Genomic DNA, 24,901 nt, shown 5'->3' with positions numbered 1-24,901 from the left:
TAATCTTTTCCTCAGTTTTCCACAATAATCTGGCATTCAAAATTGGTGCTTATTCAAAGTTATTGTAAATGACACTTGTCATTTATTGTAACAACATGAAATTTTCCTGGAGAAGTAATTCTGTTTCTTCAAGCCCTTTGTGGTTTTTCATACACAAGCAGCTATTCTTTTCCAACTTTCAATTAGAATGACTAATAATGTTTTGTATTTTATCAGTTAGTTCTTCCTTTCAATTCATATTTCCTCTGTGAGTCATTTAAATGTCCATGGTAACAAGGTATGACATAACAATACACTATGTTATGTCAATGGAGGATATATTATGCAGACAAAGTTATAATTTCATATAAATGATTTCAGGAGTTAAAAAGTGGAAATGTCTTCTACATCAAAATCAGATGTAGGACAAATATTTTATTGATCCCCAAGCAGTATTCTAGATCAGTTAGGAGTAATTAATAAATATCAATGTCTACCTGTCTGAGGAATGAATCATAAACATCATAATTTCCACTTGATGGAAGAGAAGCCAGACAGAAAAGCTAGGAGGGAGTCGGAAAACACAAAGAGGGAGGTTCAAATATACCTGTATTCAACTGAGTTTCCCAAGGAATCCACCTGTGGCCATCATCGTACTCTAGCCAGAAGTTACCCTAAATGAAGCCAGCAATAAGCCCAACTTCAGTCTACAGAGTCATGAAAGAGATAAAGCTGATGATATTTGTTGTTTGTTTTTTGAGACAGAGTCTCACTCTGCAGCCTAGGCTATTGTCCAACTCTCCATCTTTCGGTGTCTGCCTCCTGAATACCAGAATTACAGATGTGTGCTACCACACCAGGCTTAACATTGTTTTAGTTTACAAAAATTATAGTGTACATTGGCATATAAATATATATGTACAATGTAAAGTTTTTATATTTATATGCATTGCAAACTAAATCATGCTATCACATCATATATCCTTTTTTGTAATTGTTGGTTTGAGCACTAATTTTTGGAGTAATTTATTTTACAAAAATAGACAGCTTCAACAATGATTTCTACCTTCCATGACTTCATGAATGCCCTAACCTTCCAGTCCTACAATATCTTCAGTATTATTGAATATTAATTTCCCAGGGAAGGGAATGGTAACGGTAGAAGGTTCTAGAGAAAAGGAGAAAAGTTGTCTAAAGCCACAGAGGCAGGTACTGAAAGAAAACTTAAACTTCTTGCCAGTTTGGCCCAGCAGGAGCAACTATATTTGGGCCAACAGTTCAGATGTTCTGTTTTACAGGTCCGAGCCTTCCCTTTGGTGAACCTAAGGTGAGAAAATATGCCATGGAGCACCATGAAGCTAAGGCTGTATCCTCCGTGCTCCCATAGTTATTGGCTTTGACACCCAGTGACTGCACACTTGAACAACAGCATGTGCAACTGGTCCCAAGCCAGGAAAAATTCACAAGTTCAGTGTATTGAAATCATGCTCACTTGCTTCTTTACTAATGAGGAGTCAGAAAAATCAAAGAGGAAAAGATAGGGCTTTTTTTTGTATCATTTTGGATTGCAAGACTGCTGTTTTCTCTATTATCAAGTAAAGCAAACCATTTAAAAATTTTATTGTTTCCTATGATTTTAAAGCAGAGTTCTTTTTTTTTAATATAGGGCTATAAGTGTTTTAAAGTAGTATATCTTTTATAATGTGTATATTCTTTATTTTAAACCAGATTTCTTTTCAAAAAAAAACATAGGCCTATAAGTGTTTTATAAGTAGCATATCTTTAATATGTACATAATATAAAGAGCTATAATAAAGCATATTAAATATATGAAAATTACTTTATGTAGCATTTTTCATCATTGTGAAAGATGAACCCTCCTCTTTTTGGGACCTAATATTTTGCCATCTATAGTCAAATTAATGCAGCAATAATAGTTCCCATCCCACTTAATGGCAGCCAGTAGCTCCATTAGAAAAGTTTCTTAGGGGGCTGGGAAGATGGCTCAGTGGTAGAGCACTTGCCTTGCATGCCTGAGGCCCAGGGTTCAATTCCTCAGCACCACATAAGCAAAAAGAAAAAAGCCGGAAATGGCTCTGTGGCTCAAGTGGTAGAGCGCTAGCCTTGAGCTGAAGAGCTGAGGGACAGCGCCCAGGCCCAGAGTTCAGGCCCCACAACCGGACCCCCCCAAAAAAAGAAAAGAAAAGTTTCTTAGGTAAAATTGTATTTTCTAATAGAAAAAAAGAGGAACAGTGGGAATTTGTTAATATTTAAAATAGCTGCAGAATACATTGCCTGCTCTAACTTGAGGTCTTAAAGAGTCTCTCCTATGTTTTTTGAACCCTCAGTTCTAGTAGACATCACAGCCAAAGAGTTCCACACGAAGCGCAATACTTTGATTCCATGTTTTAGGAATGATGCGGATAAACCTGGAGATAATCGGTGGCTTGAAAAAGTTTTTCACATGTCCCTTGGTATTGCTATTTCCTTCGAAAATCTGAAAGGAAAACAAGAGAAAGTCTTCAGTGTTGGCACAGGCAATATAGAAGCCATTTTTATCCTTTGAGCTTAAACCGAGGCCACCAAACACCACTATCACAGCCATCCATCTTCAGCTAATTATGAAGTCCAATCCCCGAAGTCCTCTGAGGGCATTTTCATTTCACCAGCAATCCAAGTCCAAGGAAGGAAGAATAAACAAATCTGCTCTAGTTGCAAGAGCATCTCTGCTCTTGGCCCTTTGTAGCTAGCTCTGTGGCCTTAAGGATGTAAATTACAACCCTTGGTTCTTCATTTCCTCAGTTGCAAATTGAGGGTGAAAACAGGAGAGAGGACTAAAGATTTAAAGCTGTATTTAAACATATGACAAGTGTCTGGTGTCATGGAATGGGAACCAGTGAATGATTTGCTTTTGCTAACACTTAAAATATACCATGTGTGTCTTCTCATTTTCCTTTTGGCACATTAAAAAAATAGAGATAGTTTTATAGTGTTCAATTGTTAATACTTAATTAACTAGATTTAAACCTGCTAAAATAACAACAATAATCTAAGACCTTAAAATGAGATCATATGTTTCATTTTCATCACATTTTTTAAACATAGGTAACAATATTTACTACAAAATTTTTGGATAACTAAATGAATAACCTTCACAAGCAAGAGAAATCAAGATTGTTAAACTAAGTAGCACCATGATAGTGATTACTTGTAATTTCATAAAGTATGCAAAGATAAGCAATGTCATACTTGTGAATGGGGAATATGGGGTGAAGTAAATTTAAGCAATTATCTGGTAGAACTAGCACTCATTTTTGAGGCACATGGTTTACATCGTCAGTTAACCTGTTGGGTTTAAGCAAATTCATGTTTTTCATCTCTAGCTAGTTTGTCAAGATTTATACACACACAGCAGAAGGGTTACAGCAGTAACACCCTTCAGACAAGCTAGTGTACAAAGAAATAGAACATGCAGACAACCAGGGGATTTTTTAAAAAGCGAGAAATGAGTACAAATTCAGTAACTAGGTATTGGGCATTTGATGAAAATTCAGTAAATCTCAGCCCTTTTTCCTGGATGTTTCTGCTTGCTTCAGCTCAATTTCCATATATGGAATACAAGGCCCATCTCTTTAGCTTCACCGATGGTAGCATTTTTAAAGCCACCTAGCAGGAATTAGAGGGACTAGGGAATGTGGTAGCCATTCACCATGTAGAGAAAGATGTTTAATAACAATATATCATTCAAACTTTGTTCAGTCAGGAATAGCAAGTATTGCTAAGGCAATGCCAATATGCTCTGATTTCACAGTAGAAGGTTTTCTAGATGCCTTCACCATCTTTCTCAATCAGAGCTGGTTAAGCCTCACAGCATCCTCTGGTATTTTGTCCTCACTATTTCTCAGTCAAGGTGGAGAGGTGATGTGCATGTGTGCCAATTCCTGTAGAACCAGGATTAGAAGACTTGAAGAGGTGGTATGTGTCAGTGCAGTTGTCAAAGGAAAGGTAGTAGTAGCAGTAGTAGTAGTAGTAGTGGTAGTGGTAGTAGTCTTGACATGGTAGTATTCAAATTGCTTTCTCTTGCCAAGAGGGCACCTAGTACCTTGTCCACCATGGAGGATTTCTGCCTGTAAGGTTTCCATTCTACACCCTGGTCGCTGTAGTGGATGCTGTAGCTCTTCACATACATCTCAGAGGACAGAGATTTGCAGCCCTGTGTGACAATGGCAGTTACCTTCTTGATTTTCTGTAGATCAATTTGTAACCATTGTTTGTTGTTGTTTGCCTAGCAAAATGATATAAAGCAAATGGACATGGAAAATGTTAGTATTGTTGCTGTTTTGGGAGATTAAGTATAGTGCACAGAGTTTGGGATTTCTTTTGACCTCCTCCCTTAGGATTTATTTTTTGTCTTATAGATGCCTCCCCTATTTCTTCTTGATTGTTGCCACAACATGTGTATACATTTCTATTGATATATTTCATACTTTATACAGTAATTATTTGTTTACTTTTTGGCATCCTTGCTTCTTGGTCTTCACAACAAAGGTACAAACTGGTGCTCAATAAGTAATTGTTGAATAAATAAGTAAATGAATTTTACTTGAGAAAATTGCTAAATTATCTTCCTTCCTTCCTTCCTTCCTTCCTTCCTTCCTTCCCTCCTTCCTTCCCTCCCTCCCTCTTTTCTTCCTTCTTTCTTTCCTTCCTTCCTTCTTTCTTTTCTTTTCTTTTCTTTTGCCAGTATGGAGGTTTGAGCTCTCACATGGCTTTTTTGCTCATGGCCAGTGCTCTACCACTTGAGCCATGCTTCCAGTTCTATCTAAATATTTTCTCAAGCGAGTTTGTTAAAATACCATGATGATATTTCTGCAAGGTGACCCAGAAAGGAATCTGATAGTATCATCTCTAATGTATAGTGCCCTGTCTAATGCATTTTAGAAAAGCCCAACTTTTCTTTCCACTCTTAATGTGAAATACAAAAGAGTGCAATTTCTTATTTTCTAGTATTTCATATAAATGTAATACTTGAGAGACTTAATAAAACTACAAATAGGGAAGGATAGGAGACAAGGTAATTATCTCTAAAGCCACAATGAACCTCCTTTGTATAATTAATTTATGATCAAAGTCCTATCATATTTTGTAATAAATATTTGAAGAAGGAAAGTTGATGACAGATTGTATTTTGATGTAATAAGAGATCAATCTTCACCTTTTGGAATTTTTAGACTTTTCTCAACATCATTCATATTTGTGAGTACATGTATATATATTTATTTGAAGTTTGAAGACAAGATCTGGAGTTATATAGAGAATTCAGGGAATTGGAGCATCTATCTACCTTAGTGGAGAGAGACAAGAGGATTAAGTAGGGAATTGGAATTTAGTCAGCTAAAGGAAACATGAAGTTACCTACTACATTCTGGTTCCAACATCAGTTGGAACATGAAACAAAGATGAATCAACTATTAACTGTTACCCTAAAATTACATAACTTTAAATTATCTTAGTTGCTCAATGATTTACTATCAGGAGCAATATAATTCTTATGGTTCTATAATCCATGCCTCTGATTGTCTCCAGAAATGTCACAAAGTTTTTAAAAATTGTAAAAAAGTTCAAATGGTACACTTAAGAAAATGAAAAATACTGGCTAACTTGTGAGGTGTGTTGTGAATCTAAGTTATTTGCCTATCACTACTGTGCTCATGCATTCACCAATTTTTTAGGGACACTTTCGTGATTCCATGGCAGAACTGAGTAGTTATGAAAGGCTCTTTGGCCTGACAAAACTAAAATACTTACTAGCTAGCTCTTTGCAGTCAAACATTGTACTTTTTGTCTAGACCAAGAATTACAGAGATGATAAATGACTTTTTTTCTAAAGCAAAGCTAGAATTAAAGCTGTTAATTCAGCAGACATCTAGATTTTTTGATTTAGCGTTTTAATCTGCAGAGAGGGGAGATATTACTCCTGTTTCCCAGATCTTCTGTGTGCCCTGTAGTGGCAGTCTTTTTTTTTCCCCCTAAAGGGCTCAAGAGTCTATGTCACCTTAGCTTGCCAGGCGTTCACACGGCCCTGGGCATTAAGACGAGCACGAAACGGTTCCCAGTAATCTCCCCACCAAGATTTCTTAAATGAGGAAGCTGTAATTTGCTTGTTTTCTATTTGTCCACTTTCCATACCCAGTGGTGTAGAACATCCTGTCAAGAGAAAAGCCATCATTCATTACACAGCATTAATATTCCCTGCATGGCATTGTAGGGTTTGTAGAGGAGACAAAAATATTACCACATAAGAGTGACGTGAATCCAAGGGACAAATCTGCCATCAGGCTGTGCATTTTTGTTAGTTTTGAAACAACGTCTTGCTGTGTAGCCCAGGGTGGTCTCAAACTGGCTATCTGTGTGCCTCCACCTATTGAGTTCTGAGATTATAGGCCCATACCACTACACTTGCCTGACTGTATTTTTAATGTATTTTATAATCTCTGTTTCCCAATGTGAGCACAAAGTGCCCTGCAATAACTTCCCTAACACAAGCAAGGAGAACAGGGAATTGAATTTAAAGTCAGCTACTACGACACCGAAGACCATGTCCTAAATATGTGTACTCACTTGTCTTTTCCAGAATGTCATGGGCCTGTCAGTCTTTGCTTCCAGTAGACAGCAATTCTAAACAATCCATATATGATCATGTGCTGTAAATGGCATTTCAGATAATGACAGACCATCGATGTGACAATGATGCCAGAATATTATAATAGATTCTCCAAATTCCTATTGCCTATTAATGAGGTCATAGTTGTCTTAATTTTATAACATAGCCCATAACTCACATATGTAGTGATGCTGGTATAAATAAACCTCCATCACTGATGGGTGTGTAAAAGTATATGGCACCTAATTATGTATAACAAGCAATCCCTTATGGTAAACCACAATGTTATAGTTTACTGTATTTACTATACTTTTGATCATCTGGTCTGAAGGTACTCCTATTTCTACAAGAAGTTTCCTATAGTAGAGTATGTGAATTTATACTGGCAGTAACTCCACATACGTCAGTTACTGTGGTTCTCAATTGTATCAGGAGACCACATGGAATGACTGGCCCATGTCATCTATGTGACCGCTCTGTGATGTCTTCGCAATGACTTTTCTCATGGCCTATCTCCATTGTTAAGGAATGTATGGATATATATAAATTTTATGGAGATGTTGCCCGCCTTCTGGTTGGTAGAACCAGTCTTAGTCTAGATCACACTGAGAGTTCACCTGAGTGAAGTCTGGGTTTGCAAGGATTTGGGGGAGCATTCCAAGTTACAAGAGATCTAAGAATTCTACTTCTTCTCCCACACCTTCCAAACCTTGAGTCTCAGAATGTTAGCGAGAAAATGCATCTTTGTTCCTTACCATTAACCTCACAGCCTTGCAGCTCCAATCGCAGGGTAGGTCTGTTATAGGACTTTGTTGGAGAGATCCTAATATATCTAGCCACAATAGGTGGGTCAAATTGATTCTCTTTTATTGTAGAAGCATCTGAATTGCCATCAAAATACTAGAAGAAAAGAGGAAAGCAAAGTTATGATTCTCTTTAAAGTGATTTTTATTTTAGGACTATGTCTGATTTAACATTGCAAATATTGTTTTCGTGGAGCCTGAATCAAATCAGTTTAATCTTAAAATATATTTGAGATTACTTCCAGGAAGTAAATTCAAGAAGTAAATTCCAAGAAGTAAATTCACTGTAGTCTATTCCTGCTGCTCATAGCAAAGCAAAACAAAAAACAAGAAGACTGAAAGGTGGAGACAAGTAAGCAGACTGCTAGGGTTCACAGAACCCAAGGGATGACATGGCCTTGAGTTCCCTAGGGTTTTTTTTTTTTTTTTTTGCTATTTGTATTCAGATTTTGGAGATGAAGAAACTAGCAACCTGAAACCACCAGTGGTACCCATTTTATACTGCTCCAAACGAGAGCCTATTTTCATTAGCTAGAGAAATCAAGGAAAGGCAGCTTTGTAAGACAGAAAAGTTTAGACAATAAATGTTTGATACTAGCCAAACGTTACAGAAAGTAAAGACTCTCTCACTGCAGTAAAGACTGAATGAGGAGCCTAGAGTTTTAAGTTCTTGAGACTGAGGAGGTACCTTTATACTCTGCTTGGGGTAGTGTGAGAGAAGACCAAAATAGGAAGCCAGAGCTTCAGCCTCTCTACCTCTATCCCCCAGAAAGGCTCCCTGCAGTGCCAGTGGACACCACTGGGGAGTTTCCAGCAACAGAGAACTTCCAACGGAAGGGGGGGGGGCCCTGGACTTTGGACTCTATCTGGCAATCACCAGCTGTGCCCCCTACCCTTTCTGTGCCAGAGCAGCAACAGAAAACACCAGCTAAAGTAGTAAGTGCAAACATCAGTAAGATTGAAAGCACAAACAGCAGAGAAAAATCAATGAAAGCGTTGATACTTAGAAAAGAGAAAAATGAATCAACAAATCTGTTGCAAACGTGGCACAAAATGAGGAGGTAAAAATTATACTGTCGGAGGTGTCACTACCAACCTTGATGACCTCTGAAAGACAAGGGTGACAGATACTATAAAGCCCACACTAGTGATGTGACAAGTTAAGGAAACATGTTAATTAACTGAAGACACTTAAAGTGGCTTGGGGATCTAGCCTGGTGATATGTCACTTGCCTAGTGTGTTCCCAAGGTTCTCGTTCAGTCCCCAGGAGTGCTAGATAATCATAATGCACCAAATATAAACAGATAATTTGAGTAACACTATAACTAAGCACGAAATGTACTTTATAATTTAAAAACTATCCCTCGCCCTAAAAATATCTCTAGGTGCAAACGGTTTTGCTGGTGATTTTTGGCAAAGAACACTAACTATAGAAACCTCTTCCGAAACAGAAACTAGAAGAACATGCTTATCAATTTATGAGTCTAGTACAACTGTGATATCAAAAACAGTACCAAGCCATACTCCAAATATTCACTGATATCTCTCACACAGATGTAAAAATCTTCAAGCTATAGATTTTATGGCTGTCTGTATTTTCTTTCGCAATACTGATTATTCAGGACCATAATTTAACATGTTCATGGTTTTAAGATAAATTTAAATAATTTATTATTAGAAAATCCTTTGGCTGGAGATGTGGCTCAAGTGGCAGAGTACCTGCTAAGCAAATGCTAGCCCCTAAATCAAACCCTGCTATCTTTTTCTTTTACTTTTTTTTTTTTTGCCAGACTTGGATTTGAACTCTGGGCCTGGTTGCTGTTCCTGAGCTCCTTTTGCTCAAAGCCAGTGCTCTACCACTTGAGCCACAGTGCCACTTCTTCATAGTTTATTGAAGATAAGAGTCTTACAGACTTTTCTGCCTGGGCTGGCTTCAAACCATGATCCTCAGATCTCAGGCTCCTGAGTAGCTAGGATTGCAGGTGTGAGCCATTATTAAAAATAATCTAAAAACAATTCATCTCCAACACTGAGAAAGGAGAGGTAATGATAATGTAGAGAAATAGTAATGCTAATGTAGAAAAAATAGTAAATAGAAAGTGATTTATATGAAATGTAAAGGGAGACAAATTCAAAGTTATTCATGGTGAATTGGTAGCCAGACTCCTTGATTTCTATTTTGCCTTGGAGAAAGGAAAAGAAGAGTGGGGGCTCTTGGCCGAGCCTATAAGACACTAAGCAGGTATTATCATTCTGCAACGTGACCTCAAAATTAGTTTGAGAAGCCCACAGCATTAGAACACCACTGATGTTATCTCTTGTTCAAGCACATTAAAATTAATAACAAAATAAGATGTAGTAAAAATCTTTTTTTTTTCTGGTCCTGGGGCTTGAATTCTGGGCCTGGATGCTGTCCCTGAGCTTCTTTTGCTCAAGACAAGGACTCTACCACTTGAACCGCAGTGCCACTTCTGACTTTTTTTTTTAGTTTATTGGAGATAAGAGTCTCATGGAGTTTTTTGCCTGGGCTGGCTTTGAACCATGATCCTCAGACCTCAGTCTCCTGAGTAGCTAGGATCACAGGTGTGAGCCACCAGCAACTGACGTAAAATCAGTTTTTTGGGGGGGGTCCAGTTGTAGGGCCTGAACTCTGGGCTTGAGTGCTGTCCCTCAGCTCTTCAGCTCAAGGCTAGTGCCCTACCACTTGAGCCACAGTGCCACTTCTGGCTTTTTTCTTTTTTGCTTATGTGGTGCTGAGGATCGAACCCAGGGCCTCATGCATGCAAGGCAAGCGCTCTACCATTGAGCCACCTTCCCAGCCCCATAAAATCAATTTTTAATATGAGCTTTTTGGGTAAGATGTGGCCGTATGTTGCTGGTTTGTCTGGATGCTTGCTTTGATGATAAAGTGACTTTTTTCAAGTTTGAGGAAGTTTTGAAGGTTGTTTTTTTTTAATAGTACACAAGCCACTTTCCCCCATAAGACCCTTCGAAAGCCATGCACATTCACATTCAGAAATATACTTTTAAAAGGACACAGTCACAGTGACCCTGGAGTGACCTTTGCGATTCAGACAGAAATGTGTACACAGACCATCACGTTCTTCGTGCTGTTCCCCTTGAAGATCTGCCAGTTGGTTTGGTCAGCACTGTAAGCCACAGAGAACTCTGTGGTATAGCAGGACTTTAGGTAGTGTTTAGCACCTTGAGTTTGTATCCCTGTTATTACAACTTCCCTCTGCAGATCCACCTGCAATAGAGTAAGACCAGTAAACAGAAATATCTTTTTCAGTAAGTCACATTCTGCCATAACTCAGGGCATATTTCTTTAAAAAGGCAATGCCTAAGGTCTCCATGAACTTATAAGATGGCTAGATGTGCCCCATAGTTGCGCATAGTCTCCAGACTTGAAATCCAGATTAGCCTCTACCTAGTTGTATAGACCTTTGACAAGTTGGTTCATATCTCTCGGTTTTTCCTCTGTGCAGTACTTCTTGTGCCACACTGAAAGGTTTGTTTTGGAAAATATCTGAGCACCTAGCTATTGTGATTTCCTATAATAATATTGTAAAAACAAGAAGACCTTATTAAATCACTGTCACTTTTATCATAATAGCAGTAAATAAGACATACCTGGATCCAAGGTTTAGAGGAAATTCCTGTTGGAATTTTTTCTATACTCCAAGCATTATATGACCCACCGTTGTTTAATCTTGCTAATTTGGGCTCCCAATAACCTAAATTCAAAGAGAGAAAAACTATTCTGAACTTTAAAAAAAAAACAGACAATTAACAATTTCTCAAGGGAATCAGGTCCTTGGCCAGGCATGGTGGTACACACCTGTAATCCCAGCACCTGGGAGGCTAAAGTAGGAAGATTGCAAGTTGAAGGCCAATGTAGGCTACGTAGTGAGAAAACATAAAGGAAGACCAACTTCTTAGAAAAAAAGAGGCTGTGTTGTAGTTAGGAGACCAGACAGTTGACATGAGCTTTGACTACCAAGTCAACCTTTGATGAGGAAATCCTGGCTTCAGGCCTCTGCATGGTTGACTGCCAACCACCACCCATCTCTTCCCGCACACAGGTCATGCTTGTCTTCTCTCAGGTCGGTTTGGCTGCTGTTGAATATTTCTGCCTAACAGGAAGCTACGAGATGGCTGTGGAGGAGCCTGGTGATCCTCTCCATCACAGCCCCTTGACCTCGGGAAGGGATTTGAGGCACACATACAGTGGGCGATCAATTAAGTTTCATGAATAGGTGAACAGTTGGCACAGGCTAAAGGCTATATTATTGGGGACCTTAGCTCCTGGTGATTAAACCCTGTGAATCTTGCTGGAGCATTAGATGTGTGATCAAATCCAGAAAAGATAAAGGGACCGAATTTTGAAAATGCGCACATGGTCATAAAAGTAAGCTACCGACTTCCTAGCAGCCCTCTGCTAGAGACCAGCCTGTATGTGGAGATTTCAGTGGTGTGTACTTCCCAGGAAAATGACCCTTTGGGGATAGTAAATGTAAGCTAATAGGAGAGATGAAAGCAAACAGGCTTTTAGCTCCTGCCACAGGTCAGCTTCCATTCCCAGATGAGCACCATCAAGGGAGCCTTTTCACTATGTTTTGATAAAAACAAAAAGGCTGAGAGAGAGTTGACCCATAGGCAAAATTGTCATAGATTAGTAAATTTCACAAACTATCAAGTTATCATTACCAGGCTATGATGCCACTACTTACTCAGGTACTCAGAAGCCTTGATCTGTGAGTCAGCCAGCATACCAGTACTTAGCCCCAGGGGGATTTTACAGCCTGTGAAAAATGGGAGAAAGACTTTTGCTTAGAAAATACATGTGAAGTAGGATTTTTTAAAAACCAACCTCTATGGCTAGAAGTTATACCTCTGTTAGATAAGGAATTAGATATTTCTATCTGTTGTGTGTGGCAATGACTTATACATGTCTGGTTATAAAAAGGTAGTGAGCATTCTAGTAAGAATGGAGTTTTAACTAAAATGGTGCCAATCCAGAGGGAAAAACCACCGGGAAGCTGAAATGAAATTGATTTGAAAATTAATTTTTACCTGCTTGTATTGTAAAACAAACTATTTGACATTGGGCACTATTCTTCATAAAACAACGTGTGCATGCAGAAGCTGGAAGGCTAGTTATATCTTATCAAGGTACCTCAATGTGAGCACAGTGAGTGATATTCAATATGTACGGAGCAAAGGCTTTATTGGTGGAAGGACAGGTGGAAGCTGTGTTTCTTGTATCCAGAAATGCCAAGTTCAGTGACTTCCTCATTTATTGTTGATTCCTACTACCCATTCCTCCTCTACCATAGGAAACTGGAGAGTCTCTGAGATGCCCCTTCCACTGGATTGTAATCCACGAGGAAGAATGCTTTCTACTCGCTTTCCAAAGAAGAATGCTTTTAGACTGAACTATAGAGTTTAAGTTTTCTAGATGACTGCCGTGCTGTTAGTATAATCAGACTTTGGGTCAAAATAAAAATAACTATGACTACAAATTATGCCTCTGTCGCATCACAGTTACCAGAGTCGAGTTTTTTCAGTTTAAAAGCATCAGGCTGACTCCTGTTGATACCTGTCATGTGAATGATACCTTTGTCTATGATGAGAAATGGTGTTTGCATTCCTGCTTTCTGGTTTTCTCCGACCTCTGTGTCTAGAAGCCACCAGCCAGCTTTTGATGCCTTCATTTCAAGAGTTTTAAATGAACCTAAAAATACCAGTAAGGACAAAATTACATACAAAAAATTAATAAGTTAATATGCTAATGGCTCTCTAAGAATCTTAAAAATCCCTGAATCACAAGAGACTTTAGAGTACATTTGAAAAGGTATGCAATTCTCATGGGGAAGGACTAAAGATAAAATAGATTCTAAAAAACACAAATTAATAAAAACAAATCACTACATGATTTTTTAAAATCTGCCACCTGTCACTTTAAAGACATTATTATTTAAATGTAATGTTACAAGCTAACAGACACAATAAAACTCATCATCTGACACTGACTATACTGTATCTCTTCCTCTCTCCATCTTGCGTTATTATATGCAAAAATTCAACATAAACTCCTTATAGTTTCAAATTTTCTTGAAAGCTTAGATATTTGCATAGATATTTACATAAATTGTTTCAGAAAATCACAGGAAAAACGTGATTGCTAGAATTTTTGGCCTTTACCAATTAACACTGTACTTAAATTCTGTTGAGTACCACTTGAGACTACATATTGTCAATGAAAATTACTAGCCAGTGGTCCTCTTCCTCAGATGCACTGAAGGAAATCTGTAGTTTTCCTCTCTCCAGTCAGAAATTTCACTTTGGGGGTCTGGATGAGAGAGTGAATTTTAGCTTCTCAATCAACCAGTCTCGCTGGCTGGCTCCTGTGAAGGAAGCCTCATCGACTAATACGTGGGGAAAAGACGAGAGGAATTGAAACTGGTCCTTTTTGTCTCTGATCTTAGCAGAGCCAGCCTTTCTAGGTTTAGTAGGGAGTCCCTGGTATATAAAAACCCAACAAGTTTTCCCTCCTCACCTGCACTTGTAAATCCAACCCGTTTGAACTTCTGTGCCCTTCTTGAGTCCTGTCAAGGAACTGCCTTTTACTAAGTCCTTAGCATGTGTGGAAGCATGGCTACTTGTTAAAAATGCAGAACCCAGTGGGGCCTTTGTGGCTCACCTTAGAATGCTCAACTACTCAAGAGGCTGAGATCTGAGGATCACAGTTCAAAGCCAGCCCTGGCAGGCAAGTCCGTGAGCAGAAAGCCAGAAAGGAAGCTGTGGCTCACAGTGGTAAGGTGATACCCGTAAGCACAGAAGCTCAGAGACAGGGTCCAGACCCCTCAGGTCAAGCTCCAGGACTAGCACACGTATAAAATGCAGAATCCTGGAAAATTGGGCTAAAATCTACCTCTTCAAAGTCTCTGAGAGCAAAATCTCCACTTCTACCATCTGCATTTTAACCAGCTTTTTAGGTTTTGAGTGACATCTTACACTCACAGTCCCATTCTCACACCCATTATACAAGCAGGTTCACCTACAAACAGCTCACTAGTGTATTAACATCCTTTCTGATGACTGAAGTTTTTTCCACATTAAAACTTCCAACTACCTTTGCTATTACTTACTTTTCCAATCATTAAAAAGAAAACCTTTTCTCTCCAAGTAGCCTCATGAATCAATTAAGATTATGAGTCCTGGAGTCACCAACCCAAAACCAGGGTGACAGAGCCGGGAGACCTAGGAATCCATAAAAATTAGGTAAGTTTTGAGCCTCCCTCCCCAAAGGAAAAAACAAAAAACAACAAACTTCTGCTGCACGAGTCCTCTGTGATTAATTTTCTCATCTGCTGGAGACCTGATCCGTGGTTTGGAGAAACCACAGGACACATAGCTGAACCACATATTCAATTTGTGTAGTGCCACATACAGTTTACATTAGCTGACTTTTTTTTTTTTTTGACAATTGTGGTGTGTGGCTTTGCCCAGTATTGTTCCAGAATCCTGTGTTCTTGGAGCACACGGAGAGAATGAGAAGGAGTTAGAGGCCCTATCCTGCTATTTCTTAGCAGGGAACTCTTCCATTGCCCACATCTTTACCGGGTAGAAGCGGCCAGACCCCTAGCTGGTGCTGTCGAGTGCCATTTTCCAGCAGGGTTTGGCCATGGAAGTGAACCACATGAATGTCTTGGGAACCACCCATGTTCAGCAGGTACAGTCTCACCCACTCTTGCTCGTACATTCTCAGGCCAGGCAAGTGGAAGATCCTCCCATTAATAGCTGCAAGGAGAGAGTGGCAGTCAGTCAAAGACCTGTCTACACCAGGAAGAGGCAGGTCACGAAACAGAGGGCAGTGACTCACCACCCAGCTTTCCCAGCAGGTGGGCGTTCCCAGGCCCACCCAGGCTTAGAAAGGGCTTCCTACACACCCTGAGACCAGTGAGAGGTTGAAACAGAACCTCCTGCCCCATCTCTTGTCGCTCTGCAGTGGCCTACAGAAATGTGGTGCGCTCACTTCCTCTCTGTGTACTCCAGATTTCTTCCTTCTCCTGACCGGTGCTTTTTCCTATTTACCCTTCACACTAATAAGGTCAATTTTCTTATGCTGCACATAGATGAAGATAAGGATGAGTAGATACCACAAACTCCAGGGGTGAGAATAAGTAAAGGACTATGCTTGCTCTCATCCAAAGACCTAAATTTAGAGATGTTTCACATCAATTTAGGAAGATGGACTTTGTCTTGGATGTACTCACCAGCCATAGGAAATCATGTTTATTTTTTTCGTTGGAATGATTGTACTTCTACCTCCTTCTCAGCGTAGATGCCTAGGAGTTTCGTGCTATGTCCACTCTCTCCTTAGTATATTTTTGTTTGTATAGTGACCTTGACCTCATGATCCTCCTGTTTAAGGCTCCCAAGTGTTGGGATTATAGGCATGTGCTAACATGCCCAGATGAAATGCATAACATGTGTGTGTGTGAAAGCATTTTATGAACTTAATCACCTAAAAATAGTTTTCATCCTACAGCTTAGCACTACTAAACATGTAACTGGAACAGAAGGGACATTTTTTTCTTCTTAAAGAAATAGCTGTAGAATTTAAAGAATCAGGCAAGGGAATTTTTGAATGGGGAGGAGACAAGCTCATTTTAGCACCCCGAAAATTACATCAGGTACGAGTGTCTCAGTTTCTGCTTAAGAAACAGATCTCAGAAGAGTGAGGGCTTCTCAGGTGATTATTAGATCAGCATTGTTGAGCTGTTACATCAGTATACTGAAGTGAAGACTGTCAACATAATAGGTGCTCAGTAACCATTTGAGAAATTGTGATGGATGATAAGAATCGCTTATTTGTACATTATTTCACTTCTTTCCTGAGAACATCCTGCAAAGGCCAGCCACTGTGCTCAGTAAGGGCTGGGGACTCAGAAGATCTGCTTTTCACATACCCTAATAAGTGCTTGTTGCCTGAATCACCAAATCACAAGGGTTTCCACTGAAGCCATACTGGATTCATTGAGGAAATCAGGAAGCAGCGCCTAGTGGGCCCTCAGCAAGTTAAAGAGCACAGCAGAAGACAAGTGTGTCTGGGTCTGCAGCCTGGCCTTCCCTGCCGGACTGGGAGGGTGTCCAAAGCACGCATGCCCTGCTCCTTCCAGTAGGCAAATTGGCCAAGGAGTAGAGACGGTAGAAGAGGCAAAGAAAGGAGGGAATGGGAAACAAAGAGAGAAGAGAAGAGGAGGGGAGAAGAGAGGAGAGGAGAGGGGAGGGGAGCAGAAAGGAGAAGCAAGGAGAAGGAAAGAAGAGGGAAAAAGTAAGGGGAGGAGAGAAGGGAGAGGAGTGGAGTGAGAAAGAGAAGAGAAGAGAGCTATGCTTGCAGTCTGTTGGGCGGCTGTTTCTCAATCAATTTGGCTTAATAGAATCCTTTTAGTGTTTGTATTTTGTAAATGTTTTGACCTTTTGTGATAAACAAATCCATTCTTGGCAGGTGGGGATTTAAAGCCTATATTTTTCACTCAGAGGTAAAGAATAGAATAGAATAAGTATAGCACAAGCATGCAAATGGTAGAAGAGGGAGAATGTACCTTCTTTGGCTTGATGGCTGGTGGAGGGGGTCATGGATTAGACTATGATGTACAATGTTGCTTATTTCTTTTTTTCCTTAGCCGCTAGCCCCTTTCTCCTTTTCCATTGCCTGAGTGATCCATGACCCAAAGCACAGGCTCTCACTCGCCTGGGACCCCTGAACAGCCATCTGCATTTATCAGTCTTAAATTTTTTTCCCTAATTTCCACCCATTGTTCCTTTTTCTCTAGGGCTGTTTGCTATCTAGTTGCCAATTTACACATCAAATGCCTGAATGGATTTCAAAATGGGAATATTTTCCCCAGAGTGATCATCTAATTGCTCTCTTGCCTCTCGTCTCCTTCGTTCCCTATCTCGGGCATGGGCACTGCCTGGTAGCAGCTGAGAACTAGAACCATTATAATCACTGTTATTTGAAAAAAGACACTTGAGTGGTCCTTTCTTCTATAAAATGATGTACTCCTTTAGCAATCAAGAACAGGCTCATTAACTTCTCAAAGTGCAGATGAGCAGACTGCCTTTCAATAAATGTTATCAACTGAAGTGCACTGGCCTACTTGGCCTGCTGATTACTTTGGGTTTTTTTCCCTAGACAATTAATTAAGCAAACTTTTATTGAAGCTAACATTGTGGTACAGAAATACATTTCAACTGATTAAAGTCCAACACAAATGAAGAGAGAAATTATGGCACCAAAATTTTCCATCCTCTACCATGCTAGGATAGATTTCTATTCAATCTACAGTTCTCATTTTCTATGCTTTGTTCCACATAAACTTGTGCAAGTTTTCAACATTAGAACTCTTAATTATGTTAGGAAAAGAAAAACCAGACCTCAAGCCAAAAATGTCATCAAAATCTACTAGGATACTGTTCAAGAATAAAATCCTCCCAACAGAGCAAGTCTAAACATTAGGTGCTCTCAGTAAGAATCAAACTGATAAAGCTAATTGAAAGCTTCAATTAAATGTTCAATCAACAGCATGCTTAAAATAAGTCAAAACAGTGTTCCAACCACTCGATCTCAAACCAAGTAGGTATTGTTTAGAAACACTAACAAAAGATGTTTCATTTATAAATACAGAAGGAACAAAACATCACTGCATCAACCCAGAAATTACCAAGAAAATATTGTGAGGACAATAAATATGAAATTTAGTTAAATTTTGCTCTTCTCTCAAAATTTTTTGTTTGTGTTGGTCATGGGGCCTGAACTCTGGGCCTGGGCGCTGTCCCTCAGCTCTTCAGCTCAAGGCTAGCACTCTACCACTTGAGCCACTGCACCACTTCCGGCTTCTTCTGCTTATGTGGTGCTATGGAATCGAACCCAGGGCCTCATGCATGCAAGGCAAGCACTCTACCACTGGGCCACCTTCCCAGCCCTACTTTGGATTTTTGTCTGGCAGCAGCCTGTACCACCCTGTCTTTGTCCTCCTTAACCCTCTGAGATGCAAGAATTCAAGTGTAGTTGAAGTGCCTCGCTCCTTAGAAGTGTCTAGTATCTAATCTTTCCAAAAAACCTAAAGGCAGGAATCACTGTGACCTAGTGTGGTTCAATTCTGCGATTAGATCAAAGTCAGAGGGAAATACCGTAAAACTCATGGGAGTTTTTTACTTCTGAAGATTCAGGTTTCCAAGACCTTTTGGACTTTTCATAATACCAGCTCTTCTTCTCATCAAAGACCATAAAAAGTAACACGAATTCTCTCATGTCCATAGCCATGTTGCTCTTCTTATGAAGTATTCCTTTTCGGCAGACCAGAAGGGGTCCTATCAAGCCCGAGTGGATGTCTTTCTCCTGGAGGACAGGAAGAACAAATTGTATGTATTCTCCTTTGCTTAGGATTTTCTTTGCTCGTCTAACAGAAGAAGGACCCCCCCCCCCAACAAGCTCTTATCGGGAAATATCCACAAATAGATTTGTAAGCCTGGATATCTATCATTTCATTCTGCTTCATCTGATTGTATTCTCTTTTATACCAATAATGATGATGCTATTGATAACATAATGGATACCACTTATTGAGCACCTACACTGTTGTCAATGCTTTACCTTGAGCATCTTACTTCATGCCAGCAAGTCTCCTCGATGTTAAATATAAATAAATTCATTGTCCAAGTATTTGTCAAATGCCTACTATGTACTGCACACTATAACCTCATTTTTTTAACATTAGACACTGAGATCGAGAAAGGTCAAGTCATTTTCCTGCAGTCACTTAGTAGGGATGCAGTTGGAATTTAAATCTAAGCAATCTTGGAGCTGGATATGTAGCTCAGTGGTAGAATACATGCACAGAGGTTGCAGTCTCTAGTAACATAGTAACACACACACGTGCGCGCGCGCGTGCGACTGCTCTTTTACTATGCTTTTCATTGAGGACTTTAAAAAAATGTCACTACGTACATTACGTTTACCACATGCATCATAGTATTTTGATTCTATCTATATATTGTGGACTGGCAGATGAATCTTGCTTTTCCAGCTTTTAATGAAGAGCTGCATCTGTGAATGGTTTTGACTTCTCACCTGCTTCCATAAAGCATAGGAGGCAGCTAGTATTCAACACCTGAGGAGAAATTTGTCCCAAACTGCCTGCCTGGGAATAAAAGAGATCCTCCAGCACTAGGGGACTAACTCCACATGTCGTGGCCTGGGAAACCATCCCTAGCATGCTCCACCTACTCTAGCCACCGCAACCCGCCCATAGAGGTTGTGGCACACAGTTCAGTTTGGGCTTGCCACATTCAAGCAAGGCATAGCAGCAGCCCTGGAAGACCCGGGATGGGTGGATGCTGCCAGTGGGCCGTCAACTCCAGCCATGCAGGATTCCCTTCAGCCCTGAGGTCCTGAGCGGCCGCTCCCCAACCTGGGGACTCCTTTGTCCTAGATACAGGCCTTGTTCTCTTGTTTGCTGAGACTGCATGCATAACTGGGGATTGTCGCTGGGTGTGTGAATGCTTTTGACCCCACACCTGCTTCCACAAAGCATAAAAGTACCTGCATTCAACTCCTGGGTAGAAGTCAGCCCCAAACCATGTGCCTGGAACAAAAGGGAGACCTCAGCACTAAGGAACTCTCTATAGAGGTCTTGGCCAATAAACAAAGCTTCTAGCGTTAGAGGGTGTCCTGGAGCCCTTGCTGCCTGCTTGTTTGAGGGGAGAGGGCACCTGGGTTTTCTTGGGTGACCACATTTGCATGGGATTGCACTGTGGAAATAACAAGTGTCCCTGTCTCAGAGGGCCGAGGTGAAATGAGGGCGCCAGGTGCATGCAGTAGGTTCCATATGAATGCTGCTTTCCTGCCTCCCAGCAGCCTAAGCTCAGGCAGGAAGGCTGGGAGTGGGTACCATTTGTCTTGATCACAGAATGGCTATTTTGTCCAAAAAAATCTCTTCATTCTTCACTGGAGGAGTTGGACACAGGATAGAATGTGTCTGCATTTCTTCCTCCAGAGAACACTGTATCCTCTTGCCTGCGTCCCTATTCAGTTTAGAATAGTGCTGACTCCTTGTCACATGTTTATTAGCAAACAAGAGATAACAAATTGATTCTCTCCATAGACTCCACAGAGCAGAGAAAGAATTCTTCCTTCTGCCCCCAATCTCATTATGTGACTTGAGCCTACTTTGTCTGCTTGGGCCTTCCTTTCCCACCCTGCTGAGGCGTGCCTCAAAGCCTGACTCCAGGCTATTAAATACTGCAAATAAGCATCTTTCTCTGCAAATGCAGGTGCCCTAACTTGAGCCCACGCATTTATATAATCCTCCCTCTTCTCCACTGTAAAAATAGTTCTCTTCTTGTCATCTAGACACTGCGTGGAGATTCCTTAGTTTGGGTACTAGTGATTAGAACCTTTCCACAGCCCTCCCAAAAAACAAGAGCAACTAACTTTTAACAAGAAATAACCCAACCCTTATAATGAAACGCCTCAGTACAATTAATGTATGCAACTAAAGAAAAGAAGGAGAGCCAGACTGCCAGGCAGGCAAGCAAGAAGGCAAGCAGGAAGACAGATAGACAGACAGACGAAGAGAAACAACCCAACCTTTACATTTGGTGGACCCAGATGACAAGATTAAGAGAATGACAAGAACATCAGATGGAAATACTAACCGGGTTCACTGCTGAGTAGTAGGCCCATACTCGACAGGCAGAGCCTGGGTTCTCGGGCCCTGATCGCTCTGTGGCATGCCATACATATGTGTAGCTGCTGTTAGGCTGGACAGCATTATCCTCCTTAAACCACTCAGGAGAGTCATCTTCGTAAGTCTTTCCTTCCGATGACTTTTCATAGGAAAGCCCGTGGGTGTGAAGAGAATATGGTCTGGATGCCAAGTTTTTAAAGCGAACCTAGAGAAAGGAATTCTCTATAAACTAATTGACAAAACTGAATTGAAAAATGTCAGCAATATTTGGCTAAAATGGGCAGTTGTGAGATCAGAACTAAGGCATATTGAGGATTTGCCTTTGGGAATTTATATGTAAATTTTAATCTGGTTTCATAATCATGCTTTGACATACAGCCTATGTAGTTTACCATAGAAACACAGAAATTATGCTTGTCTTTAGTCTCAAGGCTAAAGGACTGACATTATTGACTGTTATGTATGAAATGTCCTCCCAGAATTCATGTGAAAGTCTGGTCCCTAGCCTGCTCTGGTGATGGAAGTTGGTGAAACCTTTAGGAGGCAGGAGGCAGTTGAAGGAAGTTAAGTCACTGGGAGAAGTCCCTGGGGAACAAGGTTTTGGGGTCCCAGCCCCTCCCTCTCTATCTTTTTTGGGTTCCTGAACACCAAACACAAACACCTATGCTTCCCGACACACTGTCCACCATGATCAGTCTTACTGCAGGCCCAGATAGCAATAGATCTAAGTGACTATTGGCTGCAACTTCTATAACAGTTAGCTATAATAATCTTTTTCTCCTTTAAGTTGTTTTGCTCAGGTATTTTGTCACATAAACAGAAAGATAACACATATCCTTCTTTTCTTTTCTTTTTTTTGGGGGGGTCTGGTCATGGGGCCTGAACTCTGGGCCTGGGCACTGTCCCTTAGCTCTTCAGCGCTCTACCACTTGAGCCACAGTGCCACTTCCAGCTTTTTTTTTCTTTTTGCTTATGTGGTGCTGAGGAATCGAACCCAGGGCCTCATGCATGCAAGGCAAGCGCTCTACCACTGAGCCACCTTCCCAGCCCTCTTTTTTTTTTGTGATAGGGGTTTCTTTATGTTATGCACTCTGCTCTCTAACTCCTGAACTGAATAATGTGCAATCATCTCTGAATTATTCAGTTTCCAACACTGAAAAAGAAAAGGGAGATCATTTTTTTTGTCTTGAAGAGTGTCAAATGGCTTGAACAATCCTCCTTTGAAAATCAATTTAATTATTTGTTAACTTTGAACAATAATTCACCTCTATAATTTTTTGGACACCTTCACCTGAGCAATGTGTGGCACTTATGAGAATTCCTCTGATGACTTTATTAGGGCATAAACTATGACTTACCTGGATAACATCATCCACTTCTGCTCTAATAATAGGACCAAGAATGCCAAGGTGCTCCTCATACTCTCCCCGCGGATCCCGTCTGGTAAAAGTACTATCCAGGTACTTTCGGAAGACAACTTTCTTGTATGTGGTGTCCTGTGGCACGTCATCAATGTCGTCATCCAGGTCCACCTCTCTGAAATAATGACAGTGGTCATTTTATAGAAGAAGACATCAACACTGGTTCAATTTAGGAAATTGTCTCTGTTTTGAAATAGAGTATCTAGCACAGAACTGTTAATAACCATTGCAGGGATAAACTAATGAATTTATGTGTGAAGAAAGAGACTGGCCACTAAACTCCCAGCCGAAGGATCATTTCTTAGGGAAAGCTTCCTACGATGCTTTGGATGAGGTCATTTTTATCATGCCTTCTATTTCTACTGGTGATTATAGTTTACACAATAAATTCCTGTGATCATATATGCCTATGAGGCAAATTATATATGTTCTATTTGTGAGATTATCTATTTCTGTCTTATTCTACCTCTGAGGTGTAAGCCCTGTGAGGTAGGTATTATGTTTAGTTTGCTCACAGTATTTTTCTAATGTGGAACCTAAAAACATCACACTCACCGAAGCAGAGAGTAGAATGGTGGTTAGTAGCGGCTTTGAGGGCAGGACATAGGGAAGATTTAGATCAACAGATACCAAATTTCAGTTAAATGCACAAGGAATATGATCAGAAAGTATATTATACAACCTGATAACTATAATTAAAAATAGAGATCTATAGTCTTGAAAACTGGCAAGCAAGTAGATTTTTTAAGTGTGGTCATCACAAAAATAAGAGACAATGCACATGCTAAACTAGCTTGAACTAGACATTTCACAGTGCATATGTATTCAACACTGTCAGTATTTACAAATAACAAAAAATGGTGGTACACACATCTTATGGAGCACTACTGAATAGAAAAATGATTCTTGATACATGAAAGGACTGGCTGAAGGTGGAGAATGTATGTATTGTGTGGGGGGAAAATGCCAGTCCCAAAGGTTACACGTTGCTTGATTTTGCTTATATGATATTCTTGAAATCATTTACATAATATTCTTGAAATGACAGTAACAGAGACTACAGAAGTGGTTGCCAGGAGATGAGGAGGAAGGTGGTGGGAGGGAGAGAGATGTGACTAGAAAAGATAACTAGGCTTTTCATGGTGATGGAAATGTTCTCTGCCTGAAAGTATTTATTTAGGTCAGTATATTGGCTGTGCTACAATGTTACAATTCTGCAGGGTGTCACCAGAGCGGAAATGAGACAGAGCATGCAAGGTATCTCTCTGCATTGTTTCTTGCAATTTAAAATTTATCTCAAAATATAAAGGTTAATTAAAATATAAATATAACACATTATTCTCTAGATAGCTCATCAGCTCAGTTCAAAGCATATGAAATTCCCATAGTCTATGGGAACAAGCCAAATCTTAGTCTGTCATACTCATAATACTACTAATATATTTCATAAACCATCAACAGAGATTTTTTTTTGGTTGTGGTACAGGAATTTGAACTGAGGATCTCACACTTACTAGGCAAATGCTCTATCACTTAAGTCATGGTGCCCCAAGACATAGTTCTTTTTTTTTTTTTTAAGACATAGTTCTTTTTGCTTTAGTAATTTTTTTTCTTTCTGATAGGTCTCCAACATTCTGTTCTAGCTGGCCTTAGACTACAATCCTCTAGATTTCTAAGTAGATAGGACTACAGGCATGAGCCAATCTGTGTAGCCAACATGGAGTTTTATTCTGCCTTCCTTCTAGTCTGACCTACAAACTTCATCCATTCTAGATAGATTCTAAGCTTAGCATCCAGTCTCACAGAACACAGGAGAGAGGAGAAAACAACTTTGCAATAAAAGCTGGGTGTAGGACTAGACTAAGGCATGAGATTTTTGAAAGCATTTGTTTCATCTTGTTCTACGCTGAAGAAACACTAACTTCTATCACCCTCAGACCTTGCTTATAATTCTCAGATATCCAGATAGTCTCATGCATTTAAGTAGGAAGTTAGGAAGAACGTATTTTTAACAAGAATCCTAATGTGGACCAAAGTCACATCACATATTCTGTCTGGCTACTCTCATTACACTTTAGTTTTTAGTGAATAAATGTAGCAGCTTTTATGAGAGCTGTGGACTATTTATAGACTGTGAATGAACAATTAATCACCATGTGTATCCCTGAGAATCTCCTCTTTCTTCTATCTTCATACCAGAACATATAGCTGAGCCCAATGTGACTTTCTACCTCTAAGCAATACTAAATTGAAATGGTCTTAACTTAAGA

The 24,901-nt window shown here is 40.0% G+C and overlaps 1 protein-coding gene across 2 annotated transcripts in view; it reads right to left on the bottom strand.

Annotated features, from left to right (window-relative positions):
• Positions 1-1,750: 1,750 nt before the first annotated feature.
• Positions 1,751-24,901, bottom strand: part of LOC138818209 (coagulation factor V-like) — a 63,408-nt gene continuing 40,257 nt past the window's right edge. Inside the window, exons 14-25 of one of the 2 annotated variants that reach the window (XM_070009194.1) lie at positions 22,569-22,746; positions 21,179-21,415; positions 18,653-18,860; positions 15,074-15,253; positions 13,068-13,184; positions 12,181-12,252; positions 11,081-11,184; positions 10,542-10,697; positions 7,399-7,543; positions 6,035-6,186; positions 4,214-4,264; positions 1,751-2,476 (exon numbers count right to left, since the gene is read on the bottom strand). In XM_070009194.1, the coding sequence (XP_069865295.1) occupies positions 2,330-2,476; positions 4,214-4,264; positions 6,035-6,186; positions 7,399-7,543; positions 10,542-10,697; positions 11,081-11,184; positions 12,181-12,252; positions 13,068-13,184; positions 15,074-15,253; positions 18,653-18,860; positions 21,179-21,415; positions 22,569-22,746 (1,747 nt within the window). In that variant the 3' untranslated portion in view covers positions 1,751-2,329. Of the gene's footprint in view, positions 2,477-4,081; positions 4,265-6,034; positions 6,187-7,398; positions 7,544-10,541; positions 10,698-11,080; positions 11,185-12,180; positions 12,253-13,067; positions 13,185-15,073; positions 15,254-18,652; positions 18,861-21,178; positions 21,416-22,568; positions 22,747-24,901 lie in introns of both variants that reach the window. The other variant, XM_070009193.1, reaches the window with a different exon arrangement.

The sequence above is a fragment of the Dipodomys merriami genome, unplaced genomic scaffold (assembly GCF_024711535.1).
Source record: "Dipodomys merriami isolate MVZ:Mamm:240054 unplaced genomic scaffold, mDipMer1.0.p SCAF_72, whole genome shotgun sequence".
NCBI lineage: Eukaryota > Metazoa > Chordata > Mammalia > Rodentia > Heteromyidae > Dipodomys > Dipodomys merriami.
Note: the sequence above shows the minus strand (reverse complement) of the source record. Positions and strands in the feature narration are given on the sequence as shown.